General features: G+C 43.9%; 2 protein-coding genes and 1 non-coding gene across 4 annotated transcripts in view; 1 reads left to right on the forward strand and 2 right to left on the reverse strand.

Moving 5' to 3' along the window:
* LOC117462967 (arylsulfatase I-like) overlaps positions 1–7,708 on the reverse strand; it is a 31,738-nt gene extending 24,030 nt beyond the window's left edge. The window contains exons 1-2 of one of the 2 annotated variants that reach the window (XM_034105344.2): positions 7,569–7,708; positions 3,166–3,359 (exon numbers count right to left, since the gene is read on the reverse strand). In XM_034105344.2, coding sequence (XP_033961235.1) covers positions 3,166–3,354 — 189 coding nt within the window. In that variant the 5' untranslated portion in view covers positions 3,355–3,359; positions 7,569–7,708. The remainder of the gene's footprint in view (positions 1–3,165; positions 3,360–7,568) is intronic. The other variant, XM_034105345.2, reaches the window with a different exon arrangement.
* Positions 5,867–5,949, reverse strand: trnal-uaa (transfer RNA leucine (anticodon UAA)). Its single transcript has one exon. It is a non-coding gene; the product is annotated as a tRNA-Leu (tRNA).
* Positions 7,709–19,552: 11,844 nt separating the features above from the next.
* LOC117462630 (uncharacterized protein DDB_G0286299-like) overlaps positions 19,553–27,774 on the forward strand; it is a 29,233-nt gene continuing 21,011 nt past the window's right edge. The window contains exons 1-4 of the mRNA XM_071206404.1: positions 19,553–19,759; positions 21,177–21,232; positions 24,210–24,376; positions 24,624–24,778. Of these exons, the coding sequence (XP_071062505.1) occupies positions 19,655–19,759; positions 21,177–21,232; positions 24,210–24,376; positions 24,624–24,778 (483 nt within the window). The 5' untranslated portion in view covers positions 19,553–19,654. The remainder of the gene's footprint in view (positions 19,760–21,176; positions 21,233–24,209; positions 24,377–24,623; positions 24,779–27,774) is intronic.

The raw sequence follows: 27,774 nt of genomic DNA on the forward strand, positions 1-27,774 counted from the left end.
AGAGGGGACACATGTTGATGTGGAAGAGACATGAAGAAGAGGGGACACATGTTGATGTAGAAGAGACGTGAAGAAGAGGGGACACATGTTGATGTGGAAGAGACATGAAGAAGAGGGGACACATGTTGATGAAGAAGAGACATGAAGAAGAGGGGACATATGTTGATGTAGAAGAGACATGAAGAAGAGGGGACACATGGTGATGTAGAAGAGACATGGAGAAGAGAGGACACATGTTGATGTAGAAGAGACATGAAGAAGAGGGGACACATGTTGATGTAGAAGAGACATGAAGAAGAGGGGACACATGTTGATGTAGAAGAGACATGAAGAAGAGGGGACACATGTTGATGTAGAAGAGACATGAAGAAGAGGGGACACATGTTGATGTAGAAGAGACATGAAGAAGAGGGGACACATGTTGATGTAGAAGAGACATGAAGAAGAGGGGACACATGTTGATGTAGAAGAGACATGAAGAAGAGGGGACACATGCTGATGTAGAAGAGACATGGAGAAGAGGGGACACATGTTGATGTAGAAGAGACATGGAGAAGAGGGGACACGTGTTGATGTAGAAGAGACATGAAGAAGAGGGGACACGTGTTGATGTAGAAGAGACATGAAGAAGAGGGGACACGTGTTGATGTAGAAGAGACATGAAGAAGAGGGGACACATGTTGATGTGGAAGAGACGTGAAGAAGAGGGGACACATGTTGATGTGGAAGAGACATGAAGAAGAGGGGACACATGTTGATGAAGAAGAGACATGAAGAAGAGGGGACATATGTTGATGTAGAAGAGACATGAAGAAGAGGGGACACATGGTGATGTAGAAGAGACATGGAGAAGAGAGGACACATGTTGATGTAGAAGAGACATGAAGAAGAGGGGACACATGTTGATGTAGAAGAGACATGAAGAAGAGGGGACACATGTTGATGTAGAAGAGACATGAAGAAGAGGGGACACATGTTGATGTAGAAGAGACATGAAGAAGAGGGGACACATGTTGATGTAGAAGAGACATGAAGAAGAGGGGACACATGTTGATGTAGAAGAGACATGGAGAAGAGGGGACACATGTTGATGTAGAAGAGACATGAAGAAGATGTTGCGTAATAGGGGACCTTTAAAGTAATACATTGCCGATATGTCTCGTTTCATCAGACTTGTATTTTTCTGCATGGAGCAGCGATTGATCTGGTTCCCTCCCGCTCAGGCAGAAGGCGACTTCTCTTTTATGTGAGAAGGGAACCATGTTTTAACATCAGCATCATCTGGCCGTTTTATTGGAAGCATGCATCATTACTCGACTTCTCAAAAGGAGCTGTTTATCACTTACAAATAGTCACTCATAAAACCTGAGACTTTATAAGGCTGGTGCTGATGGGGATTTAAATCAATGCCTTCAGTTTATGGTGTGAAATATAACCAAGTGTTAAATCACACTTAGTTCCACCTGGAGTGAATCCACCAGCTACCTGCAGTCTACAAAGTACTTCAGACTAGCTGCACCTTCACCAGCTACCCTGCAGTCTACAAAGTACTTCAGACTAGCTGCACCTTCACCAGCTTTGAGAACACTTTCATGATCAATCATTATAAAACATATCATATATATTATTCTGAACGACTTTTACTTTTTGGTACTTCAAGTATATTTGAACGCTAATGCTTTTGTACTTTTACTCGTAACAGAGTATTCTTACACTCTAGTACTTCTACTGTTACTCAAGTACAAGATCTGAGTACTTCTACTTTTACTCAAGTACAAGATCTGAGTACTTCTACTTTTACTCAAGTACAATATCTGAGTACATCTACTTATACTCAAGTACAAGATCTGAGTACTTCTACTTTTAGTCAAGTACAAGATCTGAGTACTTCTACTCAAGTACAAGACCTGAGTACTTCTACTTTTACTCAAGTACAATATCTGAGTACTTCTACTTTTACTCAAGTACAAGATCTGAGTACTTCTACTTTTACTCAAGTACAAGACCTGAGTACTTCTACTTTTACTCAAGTACAAGATCTGAGTACTTCTACTTTTACTCAAGTACAAGATCTGAGTACTTCTACTTATACTCAAGTACAAGACCTGAGTACTTCTACTTTTACTCAAGTACAAGATCTGAGTACTTCTACTTTTACTCAAGTACAAGACCTGAGTACTTATACTGTTACTCAAGTACAAGATCTGAGTACTTATACTTTTACTCAAGTACAAGATCTGAGTACTTCTACTTTTACTCAAGTACAATATCTGAGTACTTATACTTATACTCAAGTACAAGATCTGAGTACTTCTACTTTTACTCAAGTACAAGACCTGAGTACTTCTACTTTTACTCAAGTACAAGATCTGAGTACTTCTACATTTACTCAAGCACAAGATCTGAGTACTTCTACTTTTACTCAAGTACAAGATCTGAGTACTTCTACTTTTAGTCAAGTACAAGATCTGAGTACTTTTACTCAAGTACAAGATCTGAGTACTTCTACTTTTACTCAAGTACAAGATCTGAGTACTTCTACTCAAGTACAAGACCTGAGTACTTCTACTTTTACTCAAGTACAATATCTGAGTACTTCTACTTTTACTCAAGTACAAGATCTGAGTACTTCTACTTTTACTCAAGTACAAGACCTGAGTACTTCTACTTTTACTCAAGTACAAGATCTGAGTACTTCTACTTTTACTCAAGTACAAGACCTGAGTACTTCTACTTATACTCAAGTACAAGATCTGAGTACTTCTACTTTTACTCAAGTACAAGATCTGAGTACTTCTACTTTTACTCAAGTACAAGATCTGAGTACTTCTACCTTTACTCAAGTACAAGATCTGAGTACTTATACTTTTACTCAAGTACAAGATCTGAGTACTTCTCCCACCTTTGGTTATAGGAGTTAACTGCTGCTTTCCAAGCATCTGATTTGAGACATTTACATTTACACACACACACACACACACACACACACACACACACACACACACACACACACACACACACACACACACACACACACACACACACACACACACACACACGCACGCACGCACGCACGCACACGCACGCACACACACACACACACACACACACACACACACACACACACACACACACGCACACACCGCCACACACACACACACACACCTGGTCGTCTATGAGGATAAAGATGATGTGCGGCTGGTTCTTCTTCTTCGTTGGTTCCGCCTCATCTGTGCGGTTGTTTCTGTCGGTCTGGTTCTGGTTCTGTTTGGCCCGGTCTGCAGACAGTTGGTCGACGCGGCAGAGCACACTCAGCACAGCGAGAGCCACGGCGGCGGCGGCGGCGGCGTGCATCTTCTCTGCAGGAACAACAGAAACCTCAGCAACAGAACCAGGGCAGTGAAGCTCTGAGTCACGTTCACGCGCCATGCCATCGCTGGAGACTAAGCTCGGATCATAAACCACATCTATAACGGACATCTGAATCCCATCAATCTGCTGCGAGAACCTGAGGCGGTCTTTCACCACATCCTCTTTGGAATCGTATAAAGACTTATGGTGAAAATACAAGTCGTGTCTGAGAGAGCAGAAACTCTGAATGTGACGTTTGTGCAGCGCGGACACTATCCTCCATTCCTGTAGAACAAGTGCACCCTTTGGAGTGACCTGGATCTCTGCAGAAGCTGGTCCTAAAACGTGTTCTGATCTTCATCTCAGTCACAACAACACAGTCTGCTTCAACTAATACCACACACACAATGATATGTGTTCATGTTTGTATTGAACACACCATGTAAACATTCACAGTGCAGGGTGGAACAAGTGTGTGAACCCCTAAAGACTTCTTCAAGAGCTCATTGGAGTGAGGAGTCAGCCACCCTGGAGTCCATCAAGGAGACGAGATTGGAGGTGTTGGTTGAAGCTACTCTGCCCTATAAAAAATACACACCCGTTTTGAATTTGCTATTCTTAAGAAGCATTGCCAGATGTGAAGCATGCCTCGCACAGAAGAGCTCTCAGAAGACCTACGAGTAAGAATTGTTGACTTGCATAAATCTGGAAAGGGTTCCAGAAGTATCTCTGAAAGCCTTGATGGTCATCAGTCCACGGTGAGACAAGTCGTCTATACATGGAGAAAGTTCAGCACTGGTGCTACTCTCCCTAGGAGTGGCCGTCCTGTAAAGACGACTGCAAGAGCACAGCATGCTCAATGAGGTGAAGAAGAGTCCTAGAGAGTCAGCGAGAGACTTAAAGAAATCTCTGGCGCATGCTAACATCTCTGTTGACGAATCTACGATACGTAAAACACTGAACAACAATGGAGGTCATGGGAGGACACCACGGAGGAAGCCACTGCTGTCCAGGAAAAACATTGCTGCACGTTTGAAGTTTGCAAAAGAGCACCTGGATGTTCCTCAGCACGACTGGCCACATGTTCTGGGGACGGATGAAACCAACGCTGAGTTGCTTGGAAGGAACTCACGACGCTATGTGTGGAGGATCCAAAGGGTTCACTGTTTCTTGCAACTGTACGTGAGGTTATATTGAACACGGGCCATGTGTCAGAGTTTAAACTGAACTTAACAAGCGGCATTAGGAGCGGGGGTGCTGTCATGGGCTGTATTTTAGTTCATTGATAAACCACTGGAGTATTGAGGTTTTCTTTATTGTTTGGTCCCCTTAAAGGTGAGGTAGGTAAGTTTGAGAAACCGGCTCGAGATCGCTAGAATTTGAAAATACACAACCGGAGAAAATCTGCCACTTCCTCACAGAGCCCCTCCTCCAACACACACGAACGCGCACATGACCAATGAGGGCACGAGATAAGTGTGTGCCCCGATGCAAGGCTGACAGGCAGGTAGGCCGTCCAATCCGATTGGTTGTACTTTTTACAGTATTACGGCTTCTACAGATGGATTTTTTATGGATTTTTTTGTCACAGCACTTCAGATATTCATTGCTATCGGGATGTTAAGAGCATTCCATGGAATATAACAAAAAGTGTATCTCGAGCCGGTTTCTCAAACTTACCTACCCCACCTTTAATTAGAATTGTAAATAGCTTTTAGTTTAAGAGTCCTCTTGTGTATTTGTTTGCTTTAACCAGAACCCAATATACTCTTTGTTGATTAGATACCTCTTTGTATGCCATTTGATATGAGTTTATTATTAAAACAACAATAATTGTCCCAAGTACATCTGGTCATGTGTTGCGCCCATTTTTCCCAACCCGCTGGGACGTTACAACAGATTAAGGTACTTTATTTTTTTAGAACCGTGTGAAAAACAAGGACCGGCATAAAGATATCTTGCTCATTGATTTGCAATTTTAAAAAGGAGAGCTACCCCAATTGAACTAGTCAGTTTCACGTGATCTAATGGTAAATATTGTCCAAACTCAAAATGTGTACTCGATTTAACTCGTTATCTCCACGCATATATATCTGCCTACTTATTTAGCACAAAGGTAATTTTGTCGCACACTTTTAATGTCGTGAAACTTAAAATACTCAGTTTTTGCCTGTATATTATTTTGCGTGTGTTGCAATGGATTTCAGAGCAGACATTTAAGGTTACTGTCAAACTTGATGGATGCTTTATTCAACAAATTAATTGACTTATTAACCAGCTAATTGGTCATAAATGTGAAAAATAACCTCCGATGTGATAGCTTGTGAGCCAAAGTAAAAGAGCCTCAAATATACTACATTACATGTCACGAGACACTTTTGTCGAAAGCAACTTGACCACATTCAATACTGTGATCGATCCCACAGGAGGCATTTGGGGTGAAGTGTCTTATTCCCCTCGGATCCGAAGATCAGCGCCCGCACTACGCCACTGAGCCACAGCCTCCCTCACATAATACCAGGAGTGGGGTTCGAACCCACGAGGGCTGATGCCCATTGGATCTTAAGTCCAACGCCTTAACCACTCGGCCATCCTGGTGACATTGGCTACTATAGTCTATATACTCTAAAAGGACAGGAACACGTAAAGTTAACATTTGAGATGCTTTCCTGCAGAGTGTTTTATTTTAGGATGTCACTTTGACAGAACACACTGTGACAAAGTGACAACGGAGTTCAGACCTTAAAATGAAGCTTCTCACAAAGAGTCGGATCCTCGGCCCGTCTTTAGAAAGCCTCCCCAGCAGACATCGAGCAGCAAGTTTCCAGCAACAAAAGGAGACGGAGGCGGCGTGTGTGATTTATTAAAGCCTGCATCCCTGGCAGGGAGCAGCACATGAAGGAATGCTGCTCTCACCTTGTTTCTCTGTAGATAAAACACACTGCCATCTCCTCAGTGGTGGATGTAACAAAGTAAATGTACATGAAGTACATACAAATCAAAGGAACATGTACTTCACTCGAGTATTCCCATGTGTTGAGGTTATAAACATGTAATGCTTGGTTATCAGTTAAACTACGGTGCCTCGAAAATAATTAGAATACGATCAACTGAACTTTGACTTGTGTCTGAGTATTTTTACTGTGAGTAGTACCTTTCACTGTGAAGTATTAGTACTTTTACCGATGTTAAGGATCTGAATACTTCCTCCTCCACCGCCAGATGTTTCAGGGCTGATTTTATAGGTATATTTTAAACGTAACCCTTTCCTGTCTCTGAGAGCTGCAGTTGGACGTGGAGATTAGTGTTCTGTGAAGGAAACGGGAGGCAGATTGTACACACATCTGTATAATCTAGGACATGCTTACGCTACAGTCATGACGCACCGATGATTTCATATCCATGACAGTGACTAAAAGCAGCTGTGTGGCAAACATTACTACTGTACATGTTTCAGCTGGCTCCCCCTTAGATAAGGCACACATCTGTTCCCCGCTGCGTGTACTTTTCTGATTTACTATAGTACGGTAATTAAGTGAAATGTTAGATATTTGTACTTTACTTGAGTATTTTCTATTTTATGCTACTTTGTACTTCTACTCCCCTACAAGTCAGTGGTAAATCGTGTACTTCTACTCCACTACATGTATTTAACACCTGTAGTTACTTTACAGATGTGGATGAATAATGTGAAATCTAATCAAGTGTTAAATCAGCCTTTAGTTCCACCTGGAGTAAATCCACCAGCTACCTGCAGTCTACAAAGTCACTAGCTGCACCTTCACCAGCTTTGAGAACACTTTCATGATCAATCATTATAAAACATATCATATATATTATTCTGAAATGGACCAATCTGCACAGTGACTACTTCAACTATGTTGACGCTAATACTTTTGTACTTTTACTTGAGTAACATTTTGAATGAAGGACGTTTACAGAGTATTCCTACACTCTGGTACTTCTACTTTCTTTTAAGTACAAGATCTGAGTACTTCCCCCTGCTCTGCAGCTTTGCAAGCACAGACGTCTGCAGCATGTTATCGAGTTACTAAAGCACTGCAGTCCAATACCACAGTTTGATCCAGGTGCAAACAGCTCCACACACATACATCTACTCCTCAATACAGCTGTGTTTTATGTCAAAGCCAGGCCTAAATCAATACATCGATGTGATCAATGGGAGTGCACAGTTCTTCTTCCTCCCCCCTCCTCACCTCTTCCTCTCCTCAGTTCATTCTTCACTATTCGGGTCTTTCTTCAGCTGGCAGAGAGTTGAGTACAGTTTGCAGAAGACGTCGCATGTCCTCAAGTTTCCACACAAACCTTTCCTTCCCTCCTTTCCTTCAGTCTGAGAGTCCACACTCTCAATAATGAAATACGACCAAAGTCAAGTCAGACACAACACCTGGGGGCAACTTCCGGTGTGACCTGTCAAAATAAAACACGCAACAGCAGAACCTGTGGAAGCGTTTTCAGGATCAGAATTCCTTTATTCGTCCCTCAAAGGGAACATTTACGTTGTTACCGCAAAGTATGGTGAAGAAAATAGAACACTATTATATAAAAAAGCATGCATATAGTATTTAAAATACAAATGATACAATTTACACCAGTACACATTCAAGGTAGTCCTTAGGTAAAAAGCATTGTAGCTACACATAATAATACAACCCTTGAATCTTGAATAGCAGTAGCATTTATACAATAAAATGAGTGTAGCACTGTAGAGTGAAGTGTGGCATGTAACATTAGTAACATCATTATGGCACATAAAGAGTCTTGTTACAGTAATGGGTGGACTAACTCGGAGAAGCAGACAGTTGTAATAAAAGCATATTGCACATAAGTGTTGTTGTAAAGTGGTGTCATATCTTTGTTCTTGTTTTTAAATGCTGTGTGTAGTTACTAAGCTACTTCAGTTTGTTGTATGATACTCTGGTTGTCAGTGGTGCAATGTAACTACTGAAAGTAATGTTACTCAAGTACTGTATCTGCCTGGCTTTCCACTTGTCATACCAACACTGCACATATTTTATTCTATTTTATATGTATGGGTACATCTATATTTTATTTCTATTTAATGAACATTTTGTATATTTTAATGTTAGAAAATGTTTCTTTAAATAGTTTTTTTTTTATCATCATTTCGTTTTTATGGTCCTTTATACTTTTAGTTAATTGGATTTTGTGGGGAAATGTTGTACTGATTCTGCCTGAAGAAAACCTAATTGTAATCTTACAAGCAAAAATATCATCATATGTAAGGGGGCAGTAAATTAGAATCAGCCAAACCACTTAATAACATTGATTTTCCTATCGTGTCAGCTTTATTTTGAAGGCTGAAACGCTCAACATCCGGTAGGCTTGGTTTAATTGGTGTTAATTTGACACAGGGGAAAACGGTGATAGCCGGCATTGTACTGCTTTAACGGCAGTTCGCGTCTTTAATACGATAATTTGTTATCTTGTGATTGATGTCATCGTGTCGGACTCCCCTCTCTGCTGTAATCCCGGACAGATCTCCGGTCAAACGCTTTGACTGCAAGCTGAGAGGAACCGGAGGAGCCAGCTGGCACTCCGGAGAAAACCAGGAATTTCTCTCTTTACGCAACAAGCTGTGCAGACCTGCACAACTGCAAAAATTCCCAAGGAGATAAAGCAAAACGAGAACGGAAATTAGGATTCATAAAGAAATCAAGGCAATGCATTAATGGAAGGTGTTGCAAGACCAGATTCAGTTTAGTTATACATCGTAAATCCCAGGCTCCTCCAACAATGCAACATAAACATAAATAAGACATAAACAATAAAAATAGAAGAAATAATGCAAGAAGAAACAGAGTAAAATAAATAAAAACTCAAATTAGGCCATGTATCAATGGGAGGTGTCTGTTGCAAGCCTATTTAGAAAAAGGCAGCATGTGAGCTCTTTTTCATTCATGCTTATTGGCTGTCTCTCTTTGCCAGCATTTGGGATGTGACAAAAATAAAAATGTTGAGTTCTGAGAAAAATGTCGAAACTCAACCTTTTGTTGTTGTTGTCACATCCCAAAATGTGTTCTCGTGGCCCTAATCCTCTTCTGCGCATACATATAAAAGTACCAACTTTAGTAACTCATATTTTGTGCGTGGTTGTGTTGGCTGCGTGGCGGTGGGAGAACACATAACACCAGAGATCAGGTCATCATGGTTTGGGTGAGGTGGTGAAAACAACTACGAATCTTATTTGTTTCTGATGTGTTTTATAAGAGAAACACAGGTTTGCAACTGGACTGACCCAAGGAGCTATACATGCTTTAAAGGTGGGGTATGTAATTTATTTCAGAAACACTTTTTGTTATATTCCATGGAATGCTCTTAACATCCCGATAGCAATGAATATATTAAATTCTTTGACAATAAATACATAAATAAATGTCACCTGTGGAAGCCGTAGTTGAAGAAACACACTCCTCAATGTCAGTTTCGGTAATTTAATGACAAAGATGACGACACCCTGAAACAGAGCAATGCAGCAAGATAGTACTACATCCATGCATGTCATGACCAATACACATATATTCAACGACACAGAGTGTAGACACACCAAACAATAGTGGAAACAATCTTACATGAATGAGTGGATGAACGTCTCAACTCGAGGCGGAGTGAATGACCAATGTTTTAACTAAAATGGCCGCTCGGCACTACCGGGTCAGAGCACGGCATATCTGGACAGCGACAGCAGTGACGCTGCCCTCTAGTGGCCGGCGATAAACTCTTCATCCCCCTCAGACCGGAAAACTATGGGCCGGAATAGATTAACGGTCTAAATCCAGCTGCCGGACTCGGGCTCGTAACGTGCAGGCGTCCTCCTCACGCGGCCTGGCGGAGTAGGCAGGAAGGCACCTGTAGGAGCGGTGAGGTCAGAGGACGCCTCACCAGCAGGCGCCGGTGGGGAAGCGCCCATAGCCGAGTCAAGGGGTCCAACAGCCGGCCGCTGAGCGATCCCCTGGGGCGTCGCCCAGCCCGGGTGGATAGGTGGGGGCTGATGGCCCAGGGCAGCGGGCGGCGGCGACGGCGCAGCCGACTGCTCACGGGCGCAGGGTGTGGCCGGCGTATAGGCACGGAGGAACCACCGGTTGAGCAGTGTCAGACGTCCCGAACCGTCAACCATCCCAACCCTGACACGGAGGGATGGGGGGACCACAACGCGGTCCCGATAGAGCAGGACGCCATCCTGTGCGTAGACGGACTCACAGACCGATGACAGACTCGCCAGGGCAGGGTCATTTACGTCAATCCCACCCTCCTGCTCGATGAGTTGGAGGAGGTGGCCGAGGCATCCGTCAGCCGCTGTCTCCCGTGCGAGGAGGGGCCAAGAGACGGCTCCGAGCTCCCGTGCGTCGTCGCGGATGGAGGCCATGAGTGCCGACTCCATGGCGTCAGGCCCGCTCGGCAGCCCCAATGAGAGGCCGTTCGCTGACCCCAAGGGGGAAGGATGCCTCGACGTGGCATCAGCGGCACAGTTGCTCTTGCCAGGCAGATGCACAATGTCAAAGCGCCATGGGAGGGTGCGCTGCTTGAGTCTAAACAGACGCGAGTTTGTTATCTCATCCAGCGTACAGTCGCCAAAGATCTTCATCAACGGCTTATGGTCGGTGACCACAACGAGGTTGTCGGACCCCTGCGTGAAGTACCGCGTCTCTTCCAGACCCCAGGCCACAGCTAGGGCCTCTCCCTCGACGGCCGCATAGCGCTGTTCCGCAGGGGACAGGAAACGTGAGCCCGCGAGGGTGATCCTCCATCCACCTGGACAGCAGTCCGGTAGGACCGAGGCACAGTGACAATGTTGCTGGAGCAGGAAGTAGCCAATGCCACACATGGACCAGTCAGGGCGGAGGCAGGTACGCTTCTGCATGTCGTAGATCTCCACGCCCTCGCGGATGGCCTCCATTATGGCTTGCTTGGACGACTGGAAGGCCTCCTCCAGAACGGGGGACCATAGGAACACACAGCGTGGGCTGAGGAACGGCTTAAATGGAGCCATCATGTCACGCAACTGGGCGTAGTTAGCCACCTGGTTGAAACATGAAACATTTGTGATATTGGGCTATATAAATAAACATTGATTGATTGATTGATTGAAGTCCCGGATGGCGTCCAAGTATTTCGGGAGCGGTTCGATGGTAGATTCCGACACCCTGAAGCCAGCGAAATTGACGCACCTCTCCGCGAATTGAAGCTTGTCCGGGTTCAACACGATGCCCGACCGGCCGACACGCGTCAGGAAGTCGATGGTCCTCCATCAGTGTTGCTCCAGGTCGGTGTCATAGTGGATGGTATCATCCACACAACGTTCCTTGCGTTCATAGTCCGAGAGGACGGCGTCAAACCGACGGTTGTAGCCATCCCCTGATGACAGGAAACCCTGTGGTGCCCTGGTGTAGCGCCAACGGCCGAAGGGTGTGATGAAGGAAGTGAGGTGGCGATCCGACTCACGCAGGGGGACACTGCGGTAGCCGTTCCAGGCGCCCGTGACGGTCTTCCAGGTGCCCTTCGGGACGCGGCGTGCAAGGTGGAACGGGGACTCCGTGGCGAAGGTCTCACGTTGGCAGAACTTATTGAGGGGGAGAGGTCCACGGGGGGAACCGTCGTGCTTCCGAGTGACTACTATACGATGGCACCACGCCACGGGCTCACCATATGGCACGCGTTCAATGACCCCAAGGGCTTCGTCCCGCAGGAGGTCATCGTGGACCCTCCGCTGCCAGTGTAGAGGCACTGTAGCCGCGGTGTGACACGCCCTAGGCGTAGCTGCGGGGTCCACGTGCATCTCGATAGGTGGCCCCTCCATGCATGGTAGTGCCCGATGGGGGCAAGTATTGAATGTCGACGAGGCACATCTCCCGAGTAGCCAACCTTTCATCCGGTTGTTGTTCTCTGGCGTACAAGGGAACGGCAGTGCTGCGGGGCGCGCCGGGGGGACCGTGCGCTGAGGACATGAGCACTGGGCGTCCCGGGGGTCACCTGGCCCCACGCAGCCGCCGTTGGCTGACCTCGTCGCATTGACGGACAAGGGCTGGTCTGGCGTGTCAGCCGTGTCAGGGCTACGCCTGTCCTTGGGCCCCCCTGCAACGTCGTCCGATGGGAAGTTCACGGGTAAGAGGCCGAGGTTGAGCAACGACTCGTAGGAGAGGTACATGGCCCGGACTGAGCTGCTCACATATACCATGGAACGGCAGGATGTAACACGTCCCCCGCTGCAGGTCGTCGAGAGCCTAGCGAAGAACGCTCCCTCGATGGATATAGGGGAGCGGTTGGCGACCGACAGGCAGAGGCTGACGGGTCGCAGGTCGTCCCGCGAGAAACCGCTGGCCAGGAACTCCTCCAGCGACCAAAGGTCCGACTGCGCGCCAGTGTCCGCGACGGCGGATATCCGAGCTCCGTCGGCCGAGGCCCGGTTGCTGGTGCCATCCCTCAGCCCGACTGGCATGTCCATCGAGATGGTGATTAATGCTCGGGGGTGGTCTCTCAGCCTGGCTCGTCTCCATTGGCCCTTGGAGAAGATGTGGTGCTCAAGTCTGATAGGTGCATGCCTGTTGACACAGCCGTGTGACGTAGGGGCGCGGCGTCGGTGATGGCTCCCGTGACGTCGGCCAGGGCGGGCCCCAGCTTGCACCGACGAGACCTGGGAGACCGGCTCCGACCCCATGGCGGCCTGTTGACTGTCGGATGACGGCTGTTGATGCCTCTGTCGTCGGAGGGCCCTATTAGGGCTGTGCATCTTCACTGGTCTCACGATTCGATTCGATTATCCTGTCAACGATTCGATTCGGTTCGATATCCCGGTGCATCCCGGTGCATCTCGATTCATACCAATGCGTTGCATCCTCAATTTTCTAGATTACTGCACATGGCTTATTTTTCATCAATGCATACATGCAGTCAATACATATGAACTCTCTTTTTATTATTTAGAAAGTGCTTCAGAAATCAATAACATAAATGTCTTGACATTCATTTATAAACCAGAATAAATGAATTGTATAGGTCTAGCCTCCGTGTGTGAAGTTGTTCCATCCTCAAACACAAAAAGCTAATGCTTCTGCAGTCTAGCTGCAGCTTCTAGCCACGGCCTTCTGTTAAGAAAGGACACTGAATGTCCTGAATGAGGCATCACACACAGGACGTGAGTCTGAACACAGCAGACAACAGGAGTATTTACAACGGCATATACAAACTAAAATACTGCATGTGGGTGCACACTTACATTCTCTGTTTTACTGTTACATAAATCCAATGAATGAAAGATAAAGTTAGCTTCATTATATCTCAGTGATTAAGTGAATAATAAAGTTTCTATCGGGTCACTATCAGCATGTCACTCATTATTTTCAGGGAGGGGGCGGGGCTTGGAGGAACGGAGAGGAGACGGTGATCGCGGAAGCTTTTTTCCTCCTGCCTTCACAAACTTTACACACGTATATATCATCTGAAAATTGCTAGAGGACATTCATACTCTGCAATCCAAGACTTAATTAAATCCACCAAAAACCTGACATGATTGTAACGCGATTATTTTTGAAAAACATAAATCCCTGTGTCTCTGAGCCGCAGCGACATGCACGGAGTGATTCAGAGCGGGTCCTGCTGTTGTCGGTTCTGGACTGGTGTTCTTGTGTTGGTGGATAAAGCAGACTGCTCCGTGTTCGGTGTTGCTGTGCCGCTGTCACGTATGTTCCCTGATCTCTGAGTCACCGACCGATTTGATATTAAAGTGACAGAAAAAACGTTATAGTAAAGCCGCGGCCGGAAAATCAGGAAGCAACGTTACTACTCTATAACCGATTATCTTCCGTCACTGCATCGAGACCGAATCGTCCACGTCCGCATCGCAATGCATCGTAGAAACGATTATTTTCAACACCCCTAGGCCCTATAGCATCCGATGCACACCTGGTGAGGCTTAGGATTCCACCCGCGAGGCCCCTCCGTGAAGACGTTAAAGACGCTCTTACATTCAGGGCACGAGGCACGTTTATCCCCGTCCGCAGGACTCAGGGCGGGGCTCGTCTGTGGAGTCGTCTTCAGGCGCCGGAATGACGACATGGCTGATGGGGAGGACGACAGGAGAGCGTTACGGGCCATCTCTCTCTGTTCTCGACAAGTGCAATTACGTCGTTAACTGGCTTGACCAGGACGTCAGGTGTCCCCAGCGTCTCGCGGCATATGTCCGAGTCATAAATGCCATTGAGCAGAACATCACGGATGATGTGGTCGGTGTAGTCCACGTCCTTACCACACTCGCATACCGCATTATATGCGCATGTCTCTGCTTTACCCCGAATGTCTCATCGCGTTCCTGGCGGAGCTGAAGTAGCTCGGTGCGCAGGACGCATGTAGCGACTGGGATGACAGCTAGGGAACGCATGACGGTGATTAGGTCTGGCAAGGGTCCGGAAGCGGCGTCGGGGATGGCTTTCAACAGGCTGTCTCCAAGTACAGGCCCAGCGCACTGAAACAGCTGGAAGGGGGCCTGGGCATCCCCTATGCCTGAGCCGGCGCGGAATACGTTCCAACGGCGGATGAACACTTTCCATTCCTCTATCGACACGCCCACATCAACTTTGGGCCGATCGAGTCTCGGGCCGTGAGGGGCCGGGGTCTGGGCAGGTGCTGCGTGCTGGTGGCTAAATCCATGAATCGTCAATATAGCAATGACGAGTGCTTCAGACAAGTCTTCGGATTCAAACTCGCAGCCGGGGACAGGGCATCCAACAACGACCATGGTGTCGTCATGAAGAAACACACTCCTCAATGTCAGTTTCGGTAATTTAATGACAAAGATGACGACACCCTGAAACAGAGCAATGCAGCAAGATAAGATGACAAAGTACTACATCCATGCATGTCATGACCAACACACATATATTCAACGACACAGAGTGTAGACACACCAAACAATAGTGGAAACAATCTTACATGAATGAGTGGATGAACGTCTCAACTCGAGGCGGAGTGAATGACCAATGTTTGAACTAAAATGGCCGCTCGGCACTACCGGGTCAGAGCACGGCATATCCGGACAGCGACAGCAGTGACGCATGCCCTCTAGTACAGTAGTGCTGTAAAAAGCACGACCAATCATTTTAGCCGGCCCGGCTAAAGTAACTGGATGGCCTACCTGCCTGTCAGCCTTCCATCTGTGCACAAACTTATCTCGTGCCCTCATTGGTCATGTGCGCATTCGTGTGTGTTGGAGGAGGGGCTCTGTAAAGATGTGGCAGATTTCTTCCGGTTGTGTATTTTCAAATTCTACCGCACCCGAGCTGGTTTCTCCAAAATGACCTACCCCCAGTGGCGTTTCTATAAGTACAAAAGTGGTGGGGCACAAACAACTCAGATGTCTAAATATAAGCTTCTGCAGTGAGGTTCATGGCTGGTGAGGCACTGGCACCTGACTCTTCAGGTTTACAAATATTATATTTTGACCTAAATCAAAATATAATATTATTTTCAAAAGCTTTTTTTGTCTGATGCTTCAATTAATTTTAAACAGACAGTTCAACAGAAGGATACCCAAAACATGTAATTTTATCATTTAAATATTGAATTGTTCTCTCTTAGTAAGATCCCATTTTCAATAAAATTGCAGTCTTACCTTGACTTGAAGATTAAGTCCATTTGCCTATCCTTCTGGACAAAAATCTCTATTACTTTTTTGTAAAAGTCCTCCTTATCTTCTTGTAGTTTCAAAAGTCTATCATAAATCTAATCTAATCAATAGATTTATGATTCGAAAATTATAAAAGTAGGGTAGACATGTGGATATTATCCGGCTGAACAAAACGTGCATTTATCAGGTTTGTTTCCCACAGATCTTATTTTGAGCTATTTTCTAAAATCCTATGGAGAAATCTCATTGCTTTTAGGTCGAGGGAAGCCATGCACAGCTTACTTCCGGGGTTTAGGACGCCTCACTGCAGCTCTCTGGTCTCCTCTTCACACACCACACTTTTCGCGGCACACGTACTTACAGCCAATCAGCTCTGAATTATGTGAGATGACGGATGGTGGGGATGGCAGCACTTTGCCCCTCTGGTCATTATTTTTTTGCCACACACATTAAATAGGACAATACTCTGAGCATGCGCAGTGTAGTTTTTACAGTCACCATTGACTTAAACAGGGAGAGGGAGGGGCAGGATCGGGGTTTGTCCCACATGGCTCTAAACAGCTCAATAGGCACACACTGTCAGTGTTTGAGCAGTGTGACACTGTAGACACTAATTAGAAGAACACAGACTAAAACAGCAATGTACAGACGAATCAGATGATTAAACATGATCTTAAAATATATTTTATTTTATATTTATTTTTTGCATTTTTTTGTAATCATTATTTTTAATACTTTCTGCTGACACTAGGTGGGGCTGTGCCCCTAATGACCAGTCGCCACTGCCTACCCCACCTTTAAATGGGTACAGACAAATCAAATGTAACCAATTAAGGCAATACAATTACATGTATATTCTAATTCGAAATGTCCTAAAAGAGAAATGTTTATAATATCAGTTTTTGCGATACTTACCCCCTAAACGCACCAGGAGCGTCTGCGCTGCGTCTGCGCTGCGTCTGCGGCTGCGCCACGCTGCGACTGCGCCACGCTGCGACCTCCTCCTGCGACCTAACACACCAGGCACGTTTCAAAACGTTGCGGAAGCGGAGCGTCGTGTGTGCAGCCTCGCAGTTGTTGTTGATTTTGGAATATTTCCTGGACATTTGTACTTTTACAGTAGGCTACGTAGTTAAATGGTTTATGTTTGTGTCTGTTTAAATCGTGTTTATTGTTGTTATTTCCTATTTTGTTGTGTTGTAGACTACAGACACAGTTAATAATAATTGTAATATTCCAGTTATAAACGACATGAATCAAAGATGTGTTGCTGTATTTTAGTGGTAAAAAAATATGCATTCATCATCATAATTATTATATATATATATAATTGACAGTGCCTGTAAACCGGAGGAGAACGCTGGCATGTATTCTCCTACTTGAAAGACGGTGGTGGGGGGGAGGAGAAGGAGCCGGTTTTGGGTGCACCCCCTCAACCAGCAAAGCAGACAACAAGGTGATTTTCATCACTTCCTGCCTGCGCCGCGCTGCGCCGAGTCAAAAATAGGATTCATCCTATATTTTAGAAATTCCTTGCGGCGAGGAGCTTCTGGGACGCTTCGCGTCTGGTGGAATAGCGACTGCGCCACGCTGCGACCTCCTCCTGCGACCTAACACACCAGGCACGTTTCAAAACGTTGCGGAAGCGGAGCGTCGTGTGTGCAGCCTCGCAGTTGTTGTTGATTTTGGAATATTTCCTGGACATTTGTACTTTTACAGTAGGCTACGTAGTTAAATGGTTTATGTTTGTGTCTGTTTAAATCGTGTTTATTGTTGTTATTTCCTATTTTGTTGTGTTGTAGACTACAGACACAGTTAATAATAATTGTAATATTCCAGTTATAAACGACATGAATCAAAGATGTGTTGCTGTATTTTAGTGGTAAAAAAATATGCATTCATCATCATAATTATTATATATATATATAATTGACAGTGCCTGTAAACCGGAGGAGAACGCTGGCATGTATTCTCCTACTTGAAAGACGGTGGTGGGGGGGGGGGAGAAGGAGCCGGTTTTGGGTGCACCCCCTCAACCAGCAAAGCAGACAACAAGGTGATTTTCATCACTTCCTGCCTGCGCCGCGCTGCGCCGAGTCAAAAATAGGATTCATCCTATATTTTAGAAATTCCTTGCGGCGAGGAGCTTCTGGGACGCTTCGCGTCTGGTGGAATAGCACCCATTGACTAGAGTGGCCGCGATCTTTGCGAACGCCGCGGCGCGGCCGTAACGCAGCGCAGACGCTCCTGGTGCGTTTAGGGGGTAGAAAGACTGTTGGCTGAAACTCATAATGGTATAGTCCCTTAGTTTAAAGCCCACTGAAAGTTGTCACTTCCGGGTTGGTAGTGTGGACCCCTAACTAGCAGCAGGTAAAATGTTGTCAATTAAAGTCAAGCATAGTTTGAGTTGATGGATAGGTTATTTAATCCACAATGTTAATAAAGCATACAGAAGTGCCCAGAAAACACTTTAATCTGCAGGTTAGCATGTTAGTATACTCACATGTGGTCGCTATGCTAGCATAATTAGGAACTAGGACTACATGGCAGAATAGAGTGACTAATAACACGGCAGAGACTAGATTGTGTCATAACCAGTGTGCAAATTATTCTTTTAGGAAACTATAACCATTGTAACAGTAGGTTATTCAGGTCAGAAGTCCTATTAAATGTTTCTGAAGTCAGACCTCTGAAATGTGATCTATCAAAAGAGGCAAATTAGCCATTAGCCTTATATCAAACCACTAGAAAGAAAAACAACATGGATGGATAAGATGATGCCTAACAAATTAAATCTATTCAAACCTGTTTTAAGTTTCATCTAGAAAGAATACATTATATAAAGGGATGTGCACACATACAATTTGTTTGCATTGCTCTCAATATACTTAAATACATAAATAGACATAACAGCTAAGGACGAGGACAACAAGACTGCAGAAAATCATAGATGGGACCACAATGGTCACATGTATGTAATAACATACGTTTATATAAATATATATTAAGCACACACAACAAAATAAGTGTTTCTAACTTGTAGACTACAAAAATAGAGCAAATAAATCCATCATTTAAATACATACTACATTTATATTTATATCCAATAAACCCATTCTATAGATTTATATCCTTCATTATTGAACGTATATATTTACTGTTTTGCCTATTTTGTTTATCTTCTGCTGCTGATATTTATATATATATATTTTATTTTATTGTATTGTATTTACTTTGAATTCATGTGCAATGTTTTATCTATGCTGCTGTGATGAAAACATTTCCCAAATCCGGATCAATAAACTATATCTTATCTTATAATGAATGGATACACATGGACAGGATGGGCAAGTAGATATACATAAGATATCTGTAATATTTATAAAAACTATTTTCCATCATGATATCATCGTGTGTCAGTTGTCCGTTTAACTTCATGTTAATAAAAATCGAATCGCAAAAACATGCTCTTGTTGTTGTTCTGCCCTCTAGCAAAAACGGCACTTCCCATGATGCATTTCGAAGGGGGCGTGTGTCAGAGGCTCATGGCTGCACTCTAAATAGCGAGCATGAAGTGAACTGTTAATAACATAATATAATATTCCAGTTTTTCGCTGGTTTCAACGCCGTCAGTCGTACATAATGGCTTCAGAGGAAGACGCCACGTTGCTGTTCCTCATCTTCCAGCACCTCAAGGTGCACGGATACAAGAAAGCTGCCAAGGTGCTGGAGAAACACATTGCTCAGGTAGGTACTTTTGCTTAGATTATTAAAAATGCACTGCTTTACTCAGTGTAAAACCGACCCTATCTGATTCTACCTCCCGTTGTGTCCTTGTTCCTGATCAAATGTACCATTGTTAATGCTATTTCTTTACCGAGCATGCCCGTTTTGCATTATTTAATTAATAACTGAATTAAATATGTGATTTCAGTGTGCTTCTTGCTCCAGTGTTGCAGTGAGTGATTTGTAGGGCATCGTATGTATGTGTGAGTGTGTATGAGCACATGTGTGTCGCTGTTCAGGCCTCCTGAAGGAAAAGAACATAATGTTTCAGGAGCTGCATGGCTGTGAAAACATCGCTGCTGAGGGCCTGCCACTGCACAATGAGCCCCATTCAGACCCCGCACATGTGTGTGTGTTTCAATGATTAAAGTTGTACATTTTGATATAAATGTGCTATAGCTGCATTGATGAGGCCTTTTAATAAACGAGTTGATTGTAAGTTGATTAATTGGCAGGTAATAAACTATAACTCAAACATTGTTCAGGTAATATTTCAAGAATAAAATGCCCAGAATTAGCTTGTCCCATTTGTTTCTATTTTAAATATTTTAATTTCATATCAAGAAGCTGAATATCTTTGAGTTTAAGTTCTACAAGGATAGGGGAAAGTTTGATGCATTTCTTTCACTGTTTTCTGAAGGTTTATAGGCTAAACTACTAAATGATGTTGTTAAATTAACAATAATTAAAAGATAATAACAGTTATTGATTCATTAGCTGCAGCCCTAAAATGATCAGAGTGCACGTGTCGAGCCATGCTGCATCCACACACACCAAGAGGCCGTACCAAGAGCTAGCATATCATCGTTTAACGTATCTTTCTGTTAATATTATAAAAACTGCAGCATTTTAATGAAAACTTAATTTAAAATCAGACCAATTTATGCGTGGTAAGTTTTTAAACCCTTTTGTCGAGTCGCTGTGTTATTCTGTAATGTTTCCTACATAATGTCACTCTCACTGTGCACTGAAATAAAGACAAGTTACAAATGTGTTATTTCTAAAGTCTGCCATCGAGAGTCTTGGCTGGTTTCAGGTGTCAGGCCCACGGGCTAAAAATAAAGTCAAAAGTTTCTGATGACAAAGTTTTAGGAAGACTACAATAGAGAAAAATGTCTCGCCACTAATCTCTCAAATTAAACCAACCACTCAGAGGCATCGTCCCCCTGCTCATCATTGCATCTCCACTCACTCTCTTGCTGCCAGTTTGGTTTCTTGCTGCATGGACTCCTTTCCGGGAGCCTGTGGCTTTAAATTCCTGACCAACAGGAAATGAGCTTTCTCCAAGATGGGTTGAAGGGATATTGTCCAGCCACTCTTGATTATAGATGAGACATACTTGGAACACGTTCTCTAAAAAGGTTTTGTGTTTGTTTAGGTGGAAACTCCAGAGGAGACCCCCAATCTTCATGAGATCTACTCAGGCTGGATGAAGTAAGTCCAACTTGTTACTACACATTCTGCAAGTAGGAGGAGGCCACCTTTTTCCTTTCAAACTTTAACAGTTGATAGATTCAGGAGTAAAGCATGTCAAGAAAACAATACGTTTAAATCAGCATTTTATCAAATGTCATTACATGTTTTAGATACATTGATATACAGTCAATGGTTTATTTACACTGTGCATTCACATCAGTCATGAACATATTATACACAAATACTCCAATAGTGCCCAATAACTACATTAGATCAAAGGAAATTATGAGAAATGTTGTTAAGAATTTGGATAATATCAGGTAAAACGGACATGCTAGACGAGTGATCTGACGGGCGATGGAAGAAGGACAGGAAAGAGACTTAAAACAATACAATTAAAACGAACCGATACAAACATTGTGTCGTCAATACATGCAATGTCCTCATAGCACCGATTGCGTTAATTAAAAGTGTCTATGTTTATAAAAATGTAACTCGAGTCTGGACCGGATGTTACAATAATTGGAAAGAGAGGGGGAAGACGAAGAGAACATATTATTAAGGACAGGACAGAGGAAGAAGAAGACGCAGAGAAAATGTAAATTAGTACAGACAGGAGGACGAGTTGTGAAAGGAAGCACTGGCGACTGAGGGCCCCGTGTGTCCCGCTGAACTCACAGGGGTGTGTTGTTGGTGTCACCTCTGTGTTGGGCAAACCTGTTGGAATTTGCACTTTCTAGGGTCCTGTTAACAGCTGCTCTTCACTTCACATACATTATCTTTCTAACCCCACACCTAGCATGGAGCTTTTGGCCTCTATCCGACCTATAGTCTGTTTTCGTGGCTGTGCTTAGATGGCCAAAGCTCTTAATTCAGCTCCTTCAGATCAGCCTCAGCCCACAGGAAGTGAGCTTTGCCTTTGAAACTAATTTCCGTAGAGGCCAAACTGCAACTTCCTCGTGGGTCCGTGATGCCGTTGGGCCCAAAAAGACTTTCCCCATTGACTTGCATTGGGAAAGAGACGTCTGAATATCATCGTTTTATTTTTACGACTACCCAGTCGGAACACTTCAATAGCCCTTTTCCAACATTACGTTCAAAAGGTTGTAAAATGTGCGTTTTTATTTTACTTATTATTTGTATTCCCGTAAATATTCCATGTGTAATATCTGTGTTTCTTCTTATTCTGTTCCTGCCATGACACTTGAATTCCCCTAGAGGCATAAATAAAGGTCCATCTTATCTTATCTTATCTCAAACCCATAAATATTTACCCTCCTTAATTTATTTGGCTAAGCCGACACTGAATGAGAAGCTTTTAAGACATCCATGCCTTAAGCCCCTTCAAAGTCTCCTGCTTCTTCCTATCAGATAAGGCTTTGAAGTCCCCATTGATACAGGGTTAAACACGCTGTGCCTGTTGCTCTGGTCCTGCCTGACGCACACCTATGTTTTAAATGTATTATCTTTTAAATTTACTCACACCTATTGCACATCTGAGCGTCCTGGGAGAGGGATCCTTCCTCTGTTGCTCTCCCTGAGGTTTCTTTCATTTGTTCCCCGTTAATAGTGGGGTTTCTTCAGCTGTCTTCATGGAGGGACTAAGGACAGATGATACTGTATTCTGTACACACTGTAAAGCCCCCTTTAGGGTTTTTGGGGGCTTGAACAGGAGTAATATTCAGGGCCACACAGTAACCCCGCTCGCACACCTCCCCCCCCCGTTCATAAAGTCAAGAACCCCTCAAAAGGTACGGTTTATTTCATTTTAAGGATGCGCACCAAAAAACATCTCCAGGTGCTCCTTTGAGAACCAGGGCAAAACATTTATGTGCACCCTGGTTATATTGCCATCATCTTTACTTTACAGCGGTTTCCATTATCGTTGTATTTCATTACCGTGCTTTTTTTTCCGAATTACGGTTGTAGACTCCGAAGACAAGCATGCAGCTTTGGTGGATTGCAGATTTAAATCTGTCCCTTTGAACAGGATGTCCCTGTTCGTGAATGACCGCCTGGCCTTCTGCCCGGTGCATTCTGGGATTTAAATCCCTGCTGCTCTAAACCAGATTAAGCAGGCGGCAGATAAGTGATGAATGAATGAATGACATCATGTCTGTGATTTCCCCAGTGTAAATACAAGTCTATGACACTGGTCTGAATGTGAGACCAATGTTTAGAATTCCCCTTTTCCTACAGCTGCTTTGAGGAGTCGAGGTTTCATTTCAGTTATACAAATTGATTTGATGACTCTTCTTTCTGCTCATCAGTCACATTCCAACACATTCCCGTGGTCAGCAGGATTCACTCTGCTACACCCTTCAGACTCTTTGAGTTTCTCATCGTGACAGTCAGAAGCATCTGTAGTTCTTGGCTGCTCGACTCATGATGGACTGATCCCCAGTCAGTTTTCTGCAGCGATGACGCAGGAAGCACTTTGATCTTGTTTTTAATTCTCAAGACATTTCCTTAAAGCACTTCACACCATTTTCAGAAACTCCTTAACTTAACATGCCACAAGACGTGAGCTGTGCCTTCATGTCATTCTATAAATCATGTACAATATAATAAGCGTCACAATATGTCTGTTTTATCACTAAGTTCATAAAAAATGACATTCATGAAGACGGCAAAGTGTCTTTCTTTAGTTTGATAACTTTGTTTTCTAAAGTCTTTTTGGAGCTGTTTTCCCAGAATCCACCATTTAAAAAAAAAAAAAAAAAGTTTCAGCTGTAGGTTGCTCCTCCATTTCCTCTGTGCATTGCATTGTGGGAGAAAAGTATCTATCAACAGCAAACTCAATTTGGTCACTTTGCGTATACTAAAAAGCTGCTAAGGCAAGTTTATTTATATAGCACCTTTCAACACAAGGCAACTCAAAGTGCTACGAATGAGTACACATGCATGTGTGAGCACTTCCCTGTCTTTCAAATGACCGAAAGGTGTATTAAAAAAAGTCCAGTATTAAAAGGAGACGTGTGTTTTTGTGTCATAGGCTTTACTCTCTAGCTCAGGATGCCAAGCAGGAGGCAGAAGACGCCGCCCATCTGAAGAAGAATGGCATCAAACCGGAACCTGCCACCAGCGAAGAAGAAGATGTCGCAGACGCCAAACTCAACAACATCACCCAGGAAAATCATGTGGATGCAAAACCTCCAGCGGGTACATTTGAAATACGTTGTAATGCAGCAGCCATCGCACACATTAACAAGTTGTAGCCGTGTCACTCAGATGCTATGGAAGAAATGCCGCTTTATCTATTAGCTTTCTGGTTTGCTCACGTTTGTACGAGGTGTCATAACGGATCCATCGTCTTATCTGCAAACCAGATCGACCTGAAACTGGACCTATATTGTATACGTTTTAGCCATAGCCCCTTTTAAAAAGTGTCTTTTTTGTGTTGCTCCAGAGTCCAGGACAGACGTTAAGGAGGTGCTCGGTGAGGAGAGAGAAGACGCGTCGGTCTCTGAGCAGCTGCTACCTCCTGCAGGAGAAACTAAAACAACAGACCCAGAGAGCGAGGAAGGAGACAAGAAAGAGGAGGAAACGAGTGCAGAGGAACAGGTGAGCAGAGAAAGGCACATACATCGTGCATCATTAGACGTGGATAGATATCGATTCATAATTATAGGGGCGGTGGTGGCGAAGTCGATAGGTTCAAGTCCCGGCAAGACCAAGTGCTCCCGAGGTGTCCCTGAGCAAGGCACCGTTCCCCACACTGCTCCCCGGGCGCCGTTCAAAATGGCAGCCCACTGCTCCTACACTAGGATGGGTCAGATGCAGAGAAACAAGTTCCCCACGGGGATTAATAAAGTATATCCAATCAATTATCTTCTTTCATAACTGTATGTTAACTGTAGTTTTTTTCAGTTATACTGTTACCTGGATTTTTCATGATCCTGTTTCTCTCTTATTGCTGCTCTGACACCCGCATTTCAAGGATTAATAAAGGTTATCATAACAAAAAAACACACACATATCTACAGAGAGAAGTCAGCAGCAGCATGAAGTGACGGAAGCAGGCGTATTATTGGATGGGCCCCGGTTCAAATCCCTGAAATATCTGAGGCAATAAAACCTTCAGCTGCAATCATTAGATGAACAAAGGGAAAGTAACATCTCCCTGTTTTCACACTTTTACTTTTATGATGTTCTGCAGCTGGCCTTTCACATCATGTGCTGCAGCATGAAGGCAATTAAGACCTGCGTTTTCATTCTAACACGGGGCCTTGACCTTCTTGCTTTTATGTCCACTTCACAGAGGATTTGGGGTCAGAATAGCCGACTAGTATGCTGGCTTGAAGACTGCAAAAGAGGCCCTGTTATCCTATTAGGGGGTTTCTCTTTCCTGTAGTGTGTTATATTGGCTGCCGCTCCAACACATTGTACCTGACAGGCTAAGGGGCGGGACATCTCTAAGCGGTTGACCAATCAGCAGTATGAGAAAAATATTTTGAATTTTAAGCATGGAGACATGTCACAGACAGTAGAGACACTATACACACATCAACTTAAACATGATGATATGATAAAGTGGCTTCAGTTTGCTCTTCTAAAAATAAGTTAAAAATCCAAAGAGCTTTAAAAGAAAATCCACAATATATCATGTTATCTAATTAATGATACACGATGATGGGGGAACAGAAAGAAGCGGTTACAACGATGTTTTTGTAGCAGCCGGAAATCAGTACCCTCACAATTACACACATTCCCACACTCACACACACACACACACACACACACACACACACACACACACACACACACACACACACACACACACACACACACACACACACACACACACACACACACACACACACACACACACACACACACACACACACACACACACACACACACACACACACACACACACACATAGCTGTTGCCCAGTCACTGTGGTAATTGTGATGATAGATGGGCAGAACCGTAGGTCCAGTGTTGTTTTATTCCTCTGAATTACACACACACTCATGTCATGGCTACTTGTCTCGTCTGAATCTGTTAGATTGTGTGCGTTTGTTATTTTAGGTCTGTGTGTGTGTGGCTGTGTTTCTGTGTGTGTATCAAAGTGTTGTCTCTGTTGTTTTCTGTCGGCCCAGTGAGGCAGTAGAAAATGCTGTTTGGACGGAAACTGTGTGTGACAGAATGATAAACTTCTGAGATGTGTGTGTGTGTGTGTGTGTGTGGTTTTGTCTGCGTGTGAATAACTCTGTGGTTCTAGCTACAAAGTCCTGATTAGGTTTCATTGTGTTTGAAGATAAAGGAGTGGCTGTTTTTACACACTTCTCTGTCTCTGCTGAGATGAGGCTCCGCACACCACAGTTCTCTTTCAACAGAACAAAGATGTTTTCTAGTGAACAGAATTACACTAAACACCAGACACAGTTTATTATTTTTGTCCTTTATTGATCAACGGATGGTGTGATAATATCCGGCCGGCATGCGGAGAGAATTTTACTACGATTTGAAAAACACATTTAACATCATATTTTTGTGATAGTTTGTCTTTTGATTTAAAGTTTCTCGTCGGCAGCCAATCGGATCCCGCCGGTGCCTTGGAGCTCAATTATTGTCCAATAAGAAACGAGAAACTCATCCATGTGCTCGCTGACATGATTTACCACGAGGCCCACACCAATAATATATTTATTTGTTCTCTTAGTTTGAGTATATTTTGCTAAAAAAAATGCAGTGAATAAATGCCTCATGACCAGTTATTAAAGATTCACATCCTGAGTAGGGAAGTCCGAAAGTATAAAGTAGAATATTGTCACTTTTTCCCCTATACATTTCTCGTTGTACTTAATTGTTTGTATTTTTTTTTTGTGACATTTTTGTCGTTTTTTATAATAGCTTTATTTGCTAATGTTTTACAACTTTACAGAGTGACATCACTATGTAACACTCGTACTTATATTGGATATCGCTCCAACACATTGTATATGATAGGCTAAGGGGCGGGACATCTCTAAGCGGTTGACCAATCACAACAGAGCAACTAATCAGAGCAGACTGGGCTCTGGTTTCAGACAGAGGGTGAAAAGAGGTGCTGCAGCTCAGGCAGTGTGAGAGGAATCTTTAAAGTAGAGACACTACATACTGATATACACCTGAACATCAGCAGGAGAGGAATCTTTAAAGTAGAGACACAACATACTGATATACACCTGAACATCAGCAGGAGAGGACTCTTTAAAGTAGAGACACTACACACTGATATACACCTGAACATCAGCAGGAGAGGACTCTTTAAAGTAGAGACACTACATACTGATATACACCTGGACATCAGCAGGATAGGACTCTTTAAAGTAGAGACACTACATACTGATATACACCTGAACATCAGCAGGAGAGGACTCTTTAAAGTAGAGACACTACATACTGATATACACCTGAACATCAGCAGGAGAGGACTCTTTAAAGTAGAGACACTACATACTGATATACACCTGAACATCAGCAGGAGAGGACTCTTTAAAGTAGAGACACTACATACTGATATACACCTGAACATCAGCAGGAGAGGACTCTTTAAAGTAGAGACACTACAT

This window comes from Pseudochaenichthys georgianus, chromosome 17 (assembly GCF_902827115.2).
Source record: "Pseudochaenichthys georgianus chromosome 17, fPseGeo1.2, whole genome shotgun sequence".
Taxonomy (NCBI): domain Eukaryota; kingdom Metazoa; phylum Chordata; class Actinopteri; order Perciformes; family Channichthyidae; genus Pseudochaenichthys; species Pseudochaenichthys georgianus.